Below are 8,362 nucleotides of genomic sequence, written 5' to 3'. Positions count from 1 at the left end.
TCTGAAAAACCTAGTATGACAAGCATTTCATACCAGTCGATATCGATAATGAGAGGTTGAACGGCTAAAGCCCCTTTCCTGCATACATCTCCCAGAATGCTGTGCGGTTCTGTATTGGAGTTCAATAAATATTCTGTTTATTAAATATTCTATCAGACGTATTATTCATTGATATTGAACTTGTGTCTGTTGTAAAATATATTGTTGATTTATTGCCCAGCACTATTATTACATAACAAACCCAAACTTCAATCTATTTCATGTGAAAGAGCAACAAAGTGGTTCATACTTGTGAAGGCGAAACAGGATATGGCTTTGTCAATTTTTTACAAACAAAAATTTTAAAAGGAGTTGCATGAATATGTTTTCAGCCTCTTTGAGTCAGTACTTTGAAGTATCTTTCATTAAAATTAGACCTGCGAGACTTTTGGTAATATCTGTATAACCAACATCTGTGGTGAAAACTTGAGGTCGGAGGGCTTATCAAACATCTAAAACTTTATTTTAAACTTGCACTGACTTTTCTAGCTAATATATCTTTTGAGAATCATAGCTTCATATTAAAGTTTGCTGTTATGTCTTAAATAAAATAAGATCATGTTATACATTATTGCTATACATTTTCTGTATTACCATGTAAATGTTGTATTGTTGCTCAGCATTAAGCTACCACGAGGATCTCGTACTGGCCTGGTTTCTGACTCCTGCTTTAAAAGCCTCAAAAAGACGTGCAGAGCTCAACTGTTGCTTAATAATCAACTGATGATAATTTATTCGTTCAGTGACTCGGATTATGATTTCAAATTTGGCATCTGTGATCAGTCGCACATTTTAATATGAATACATTACAATGGCAGTGTTTAGAATGAGATCAGTTTAATAATGCTAACAAAAAGATGGGCTGCATGTCTGCGAGTTAATAACAGAGAATTTGACTGTTAGACATGCTCCAAAAAACAATTGAGATTAAAACTGTAATTTTGCTCTCTGTGTTCATTGTTTAACTTTTTTTCTTGTAGCACCTGAACCTGCTGCACCCTGCAACGGCACACACGACTCCCAAAAATGGCAGTCGTGGCAGTCTTCTCGACCCTTCAGGCGAACCAGCCTGTCGCTCGGCTCGGGTTTTTGGCACGCCACCGGCCGCCACTCCAGCCGCCGGCTGCTGCGTGCCATCCCCCGCCACGTTGCTCAGATCCTGCAGGCAGATGTACTGTGGCAGATGGGACACACAGGTGCGAAAGTGACTTGTACTTTCAAGGAAAAAGAAACATAATAATCTTTACATTTCATTCCAATAAAAGTTTTTGTGTGTGTGTGTGTGTGTGTGTGTGCATGCAGGTTCTGGTGTAAAGGTAGCGGTTTTTGACACAGGTCTGAGTGAGAAGCATCCACATTTTAAGAACGTGAAGGAAAGAACAAACTGGACCAATGAAAAGACTCTGGATGATGGTAAGGAGAAAAAACTTTTTAGGTCAGATGATTACTTATTTTATTAACTGTAAAGGTAAGAGAAGCTTAGAATAATAATGTTTGGGGGTTTTCAAGGTCTTTCTTTTGTCTGTATTTCTTTCATTCTGAAATGGTAAGACTGTTTGGGCTGTTGTTCTCAGTCTGTTTACACAGGACTGGTTGATCTCGCTTCTTCCCACACAGCAGGCATCTCTGATTTATAACTTCTTTTTTGTTGTTGTCATTTTCAATAATTTTGACAGAAACATGTGTGATGGAAGCTAAAATAAAAATCACCAAACTCCCTGCAGTGTTTGATAGATCAAAATCAACCTTGTCTAAATTAACTGGGAACATTGGACCCAGTCTGTACCTGACATCAAACCACACTGAAACAGAATTCAAAATTAGAAAAATCAAATTCAGTCCCTCCTGAGATTGGGTACAGTCTGTTTTTGGCTGAAATGATGCCATTACATGGCAAAACATTACTAGTTGGTGTAGAGTAAAACAACAGACCCTAACGTTATGACATGCTTGCTGCTGATTCTGCATAGTTAATATTTCAAACTCAGCATATAGTCTAGACAAAAAAACTAAATAAAAAACATATTTAGTCTAAAGCAGAAGTTGTCTAAACATTTTACAGAAGTTAACCACCAACAAAACATTAAAAAGTATTGTGTTAAAGGATGAGGTGTCATAATTATTTTAATTGTATTGATTTTGGCTTTTTTATGTAATGAAAATGTACTGAAATTTCAGTCTAGAAGCCCTTTGTATATTAAAGCACAGAATGTAGAACAAGTTAAGGTAATAAAAATAGTATATGGCTGTAAACTAGTTTATTTATGCAGTAAGCTCATGAACTAGTTCATTTTAATCTGCCTGAGCTGAACCTTGACCTAGTTCTGGTTAGATGAAACTTTGCACAACTCTGAACATTGGCCTTTCACAACACCTAACAGCTGATTATAAGTAATCTGATTACCTTGGTCATTGTGTATTTCTGACCGAAGGCCAAGTTGTGCTTTGCTCTAAACTTCCAGCTGATAAAATCCAGGACAGTCCTCTATGTCACTTGTGCTCGTTTCCCAGAAGCAGAAGGGGGTTTTTCCAGTTTTACTGAATTTTTGGGCTGGGGGTCTTTTCCATTATTGCCCATTGTTCAGGCAGTCGTTCATGGAAATGTCTGAAACTTGATTTGTTTTTTCACTGAATATGGATGGAAAGGAAAATGAGAAAATCCAAACATATTCGGGTCTTTAGACTTATTCTCTGTGCTTTTGTTTGAATGTTTCTTTTACATAATTTCTTTTCTTCCTTTCTTTTTTATATCTTTCCTTCCTCCTTATGACCTTCCCTTCCTTACTTCCTTTCTTTGATTCTCCTTGCTTACATCCTTTTTCCTTCCTTATTTGCTTCCTTCCATCTCTCCTTATTTCCTTGCTGTCTTCCTTCTTCTTTATTCCTTCCTTCCTCTCTTCTTCCCTTCATTCATTCCTTTCACCTGTCCTTCCTTCCTTCTTCTGTCTTTATGCCGTTCATTCTTTCCTTTATTCCTCCCTTCATTCATTCCTTCCTTTGTTTTTGTCCTTCCAGTTTCAGGTTTGTCCATGTTTCATGTTTAAAGCTTATACCACAGTAGAAATATCTGTATTTGTTGTGTTAAGTGTTTTAAGCTCTTGAAACTTGAATCTGGAAAGATTTTAAGTTTTCACATAAAACATTTAGGAATCTTGATTATTATCAGTAATCTTTATTTGAATTGAAACATTATTTTGTGTAATCTGCATTGTGAACCCAGAGGCATGTTAAGATGTGTGACTGGTTGAGCATCTTGTTGTTGAATAGTTCAGATTGTGATCGACTGTTCATCCTGTTTTTCAGGCCTGGGCCATGGTACGTTTGTAGCAGGAGTTATAGCCAGTATGAGGGAGTGTCAGGGCTTCGCCCCCGACTCTGAGCTCCACATCTTCAGAGTGTTCACAAACAACCAGGTACCTGCAGCACAGGCTCAATATATAAGCCCAGTGTTTGATTTTATCTGCATCTAAAAAAAATGCAATGGAAAATTCATTCTCAGATCAAGCCAAAATGTGTGCCTGTTTCACATTTTAGGTTTCCTACACCTCATGGTTTTTGGATGCTTTCAACTACGCCATCCTGAAGAAAATTGATGTTTTGAACCTCAGCATTGGTGGACCTGACTTCATGGACCATCCTTTTGTTGATAAGGTGAAGCATAAAACTGGGTGTCGCCCAAAGTATTCTTTATTACAACAACTAAATGAGGCATAGCAGGTCAACCGTCGATTCAAACACGTCAAACAACATGGTTCTCAAGGTGTTCCTCTTTGTGTAATATTGTAAAAGATGCATCAGTTAAAAAAAAAAAAAATCATCAGATTAATGGACATTTTAGTCTTGAATCAAACAATAAAAAACCTTCATGTATACATAAAAGCATGTGTTCCTCAAATTAAAGTAATTTTTATTGAAAACCAATTCCATCAAAGATCATGCTGTTTGTTGTTGTGTTTAAAATGTGCTTAAAAATTCACCTGAACTTGTTTTGCGATTGTTTCGTATGCTTGACTTCCAGGTGTGGGAGCTGACTGCCAACAAAGTGATCATGGTTTCTGCTATCGGTAACGACGGACCTCTGTATGGGTACGTTCATCTTTTCAGCTCCCACACAGCCGGTGCTTCTTTGAAGGAATCCCATTTTGATCTGGTTAATACTGATTCAGTGGATCTTAGAAAAATGCTGTACCATCTGAGAAGCTGAACGTTGGCCAGCTGTGAACTAGCACTGGAACCAGTTAGTTAGTTAGTTGGTCAACAGTTCCCAGTTTCATTTCTGACATGAGGGCCTTGTTTCCGCTGCTTGTGGAATCAGTGCTATTAATATTAGCCTTTAAAGTCTCCCTTGAGCTTTTTATATGTATTTTGGGATGCCTTTCAGCACCTTGAACAATCCAGCCGACCAGATGGATGTGATTGGAGTTGGGGGGATCGATTTTGAGGACAACATAGCCAGGTTTTCCTCCAGAGGCATGACAACTTGGGTAAGTTACACACATTCAGATCTCCAAAGAATTTGTCCACAGCCAATTTTTCTATAAAGTTAGTACCACGCAGAAGTGTGTTCAGTTTGATTATTGTATCTTTGTGCAGGAGCTTCCGGGGGGTTACGGCAGAGTAAAGCCCGACATCGTGACCTATGGTTCAGGGGTCCGAGGCTCGGGGTTGAAGGAGGGATGCCGCTCGTTGTCTGGTACCAGCGTGGCCTCTCCTGTGGTCGCAGGTGCTGTCACCCTTTTGGCCAGGTGAGATTCTTAAGCCAGATTAATCTACTGTTAGAAAGCTGTGTCTTCTCAACGATATTTTAGTTTTACACCCTCCAAACAATCTCAAAAGAGAGAGTTAAATAAGTTTTAATGCCTACATTCACTACTAGAGCTTTCCACTTCTGAATTATAATTATATTGCAAGTTGATTTTTAAAATGCCAACAGAACAAGCAGGTGCAAGTTGCAAAACAGGTTGCATCTTGCACCTGCTAAATGTCATTTATTGAAAAAAAGAGGACACAGAATAACACTCAAAATACAGAGCCCTGATTGGTCTATCCATCTACCACTTTGTCCTTGTGTCACACATGAACACCATGCTGTAAAAGTTGAGCATTTCTGCTTGAGGCAGATAATTAACTCCTGCAAATAAGCATTCCACTTGTTTCCAGTTTCTTCACGTGAAGGACTGAGAAGGCGTTTCTTGACCCAGTCTGCTACTGGTGGATTTGTTGTTGTTCTTTGCTCTTGTTCTTGTTTGCAAATGAAATGTTACTTGAACGAAATGTGCAAATGAAAATGTGCCAGAAAACAAGATGAAATTGGTTTCTGACAGCCAAATGTCAGATTTTTACAGAGCCAATAAATTTAGTGTCGATGATTGTAGTTAATGGGATATTTCTCTCCTCAGAGACAAAAGAGGCCATTTTTAATGCTAGACACCGAAAAGGAAGCTGCCAGAACTGATTCCCTCTGCTAACATAACAGATTATTTCTACAAGGAATCCCTGTGCAGAGTGTTTTAGACAGTGTGTGAATTGTAGCAGCTCAGTGTAACATTTCAGGATATATATTGCAGATTGCTGAAGCTTAACCTTGTCGTTATCTCTGGCTTTGTAATCCTTTATGAGTGCAGAGGCACGCTGCCGATTGTTTTCTGGTGTTATTTCCCATCTTTCAGTATCACATCCCAACACACTGAAAAGCTCTCTTGTTGCAGAGCCGTTACTGAGCCAGTTTGCCGGCTTGCATTACTACGTTAAACATCACAGACACATACATTCTCCTCTCCGAGTTGCAACCTGGTGAACCCGACACCAGCAGAGTCACGAGAACTCAGCCTGTTCTGATTCCTCCTGCAGCACCGTCCTCAACCGGGAACTGGTGAACCCCGCCTCCATGAAGCAGGCTCTGATTGCCTCGGCCCGCAGGCTGCCCGGGGTCAACATGTTTGAGCAGGGCCACGGGAAACTGGACCTGATCCGAGCGTATCAGATCCTGAACAGCTACAGACCCCAGGCCAGGTGAGCGCACCAGTGTGAACTGATTAAAACGACAAAACAAAAAACTCAAGCAGGAAACGGAGGGTTGTGCACAGACGGGGAGCAGGAATCTGTTGAAGTCATGTTGTTTTTACTCACACACACCCAAAGCTGATGTAACTCTGAAAAAGACCAACCCAGTGGTTTTAGAGTCCTCTTTGATGAACTTTATGCTCACTGTATGTTTATGCTGAACCTGCAGGGAAAGTTTGCTTTAAAGAGCAGTTTTAATGTTATTATACTATCACCCTGTAAATATCAGAAGCAGAAACTGATGTGGATATGGAATAATCTTATAATCCGCATCCATGTGTGAGAAACAATTTGTCTGTACACAAACTCATGATATTTAATCTTTGCTCTCATGATGTTGGATATTGTTTCACAGCTCGATTCCAGCCTTGTGTTTGGTCTAACTGGTAAAGTTTCCTCCCAGTCTCTCTCCCAGCTACATCGACCTGACAGAGTGTCCATACATGTGGCCTTACTGCTCTCAGCCAATCTACTACGGAGGAATGCCCACCATCGTTAACGTAACCATCCTCAATGGCATGGGAGTCACAGGCAGGATCGTCGACAAGGTAGGCAACCAAGATGATAAATAAATGGGAATCAAGGTCCTTATGTTAACTCTGGACTGGCTATGCTGATCTTACATTCTAGTTTGGTTTATATTTTATATATTTGTAATGAACATCCTCACTTTAAGCCCTGCCAATAAACGTCGCTTAATTCTGTTCAGCCCATCTGGCAGCCGTACCTGCCTCAGAACGGTGACAACATCGACGTGGCCGTCTCATACTCACCTGTGCTGTGGCCGTGGTCCGGCTACCTGGCCGTGTCCATCTCTGTGGCCAAGAAAGCTGCATCGTGGGAGGGCATTGCTCAAGGTCATGTGATGGTCACAGTCGCCTCTCCTGCAGAGAATGATGTAAGTCAGAGGAAAAACACTACAGTAAAAACAACTCCCACATGAGCCGAGTTCCAGTTTTAAATGATTTAGTCAAGATATAAACTAGTACTTTATGGAACTATGAAATTATTGTTAGCTATTTGAGTTTTGCAGTCACATCGGTAGTCCTTTCTTTAGCCTCCAATAGCTTTCGTTCTCTTTCTTTTTTTGTTGTGTGTAGGAAATGTATTCCATTAGATCTTGCCCTTTATATAATTTTTTAAAGATATTTTGTAAAGCTCCGGTATGGATCATTTAAAGGGGTATGGATGTGCTGTAATTATTATTCATGTTGTTTCTTTTTCACAGTCAGAAGTTGGAGGGGAGCTTACGTCTACAGTCAAGCTACCCATAAAAGTAAAGATCGTGCCCACTCCACCTCGCAGTAAGAGGGTGCTGTGGGACCAGTACCACAATCTGCGCTACCCACCCGGCTATTTTCCCCGTGACAACCTCCGCATGAAGAACGATCCACTGGACTGGTACGCATTTATAGAAGCTGCTTCATCTTTGACATCTTGCGTGAGAGGTTTTTATCGGATTGTTCCTGTAAATCAGCTTGGTTAAACGTTAGTGGATATTATCCTGGTTCCAGGAATGGGGATCACATCCACACCAACTTCAGGGACATGTACCAGCATCTGAGGAGCATGGGCTACTTTGTGGAAGTGCTGGGAGCACCTCTGACATGCTTCGACGCCAGCCAGTATGGTACGGACATAGAAGCTCAACACCTATACGAAAATATAGATTCACCATTTCTGGATGTTTTTTCTTGGTTTTTATTTGGACAGATTTCCTAATGAATATTAAAACTGGAACATGCAATTGAAAACGACTTTTCTGCTTGTAGATTTTTTTTTAAGATGCATTTTTTTTAATTATTATTATTCTAAAGAATTTAAGGGTGATATTTCTTGTTTTGCTGTAGGCACACTGTTAATGGTGGACAGTGAGGAAGAGTATTTTCCTGAAGAGATCACCAAGCTGAGGAGAGACATTGACAACGGCCTGTCGCTCATCATCTTCAGCGACTGGTACAACACCTCGGTGATGCGGAAGGTCAAGTTCTACGATGAAAACACCAGGTAACAACTTGGGAACAAGTTAACACACGCCTAACTACACACTTAATGACTGATTTATGAGTAATTTAATTGCCTCTGTTGGTATTGTGCTGGAGTTATCACTCAAAATCAGGTCGATCATAAAACATGTCATTAAAGAGGCGTGGCTCATATGATAACAGTAGATATCTGCCTTGAGTGACATTAGATCATTTTTATTGCAGTGAAGTAGGGCTGAAACGATTCCTCGAATGATTCGAGTACCTCGATTACT

General features: G+C 40.1%; 1 protein-coding gene across 1 annotated transcript in view; it reads left to right on the top strand.

Moving 5' to 3' along the window:
* mbtps1 (membrane-bound transcription factor peptidase, site 1) overlaps positions 1-8,362 on the top strand; it is a 37,907-nt gene that overhangs the window by 11,122 nt on the left and 18,423 nt on the right. The window contains exons 4-16 of the mRNA XM_015056085.1: positions 1,020-1,235; positions 1,342-1,452; positions 3,343-3,452; positions 3,574-3,690; positions 4,058-4,125; positions 4,421-4,523; positions 4,633-4,784; positions 5,890-6,051; positions 6,506-6,650; positions 6,812-7,000; positions 7,331-7,503; positions 7,617-7,732; positions 7,953-8,109. Coding sequence (XP_014911571.1) covers positions 1,020-1,235; positions 1,342-1,452; positions 3,343-3,452; positions 3,574-3,690; positions 4,058-4,125; positions 4,421-4,523; positions 4,633-4,784; positions 5,890-6,051; positions 6,506-6,650; positions 6,812-7,000; positions 7,331-7,503; positions 7,617-7,732; positions 7,953-8,109 — 1,819 coding nt within the window. The remainder of the gene's footprint in view (positions 1-1,019; positions 1,236-1,341; positions 1,453-3,342; positions 3,453-3,573; positions 3,691-4,057; positions 4,126-4,420; positions 4,524-4,632; positions 4,785-5,889; positions 6,052-6,505; positions 6,651-6,811; positions 7,001-7,330; positions 7,504-7,616; positions 7,733-7,952; positions 8,110-8,362) is intronic.

The sequence above is a fragment of the Poecilia latipinna genome, unplaced genomic scaffold, assembly GCF_001443285.1.
Source record: "Poecilia latipinna isolate Pla-1442-1.1 unplaced genomic scaffold, P_latipinna-1.0 Scaffold1353, whole genome shotgun sequence".
Lineage (NCBI taxonomy): Eukaryota > Metazoa > Chordata > Actinopteri > Cyprinodontiformes > Poeciliidae > Poecilia > Poecilia latipinna.
This window is presented reverse-complemented; position numbering and strand designations above follow the sequence as displayed.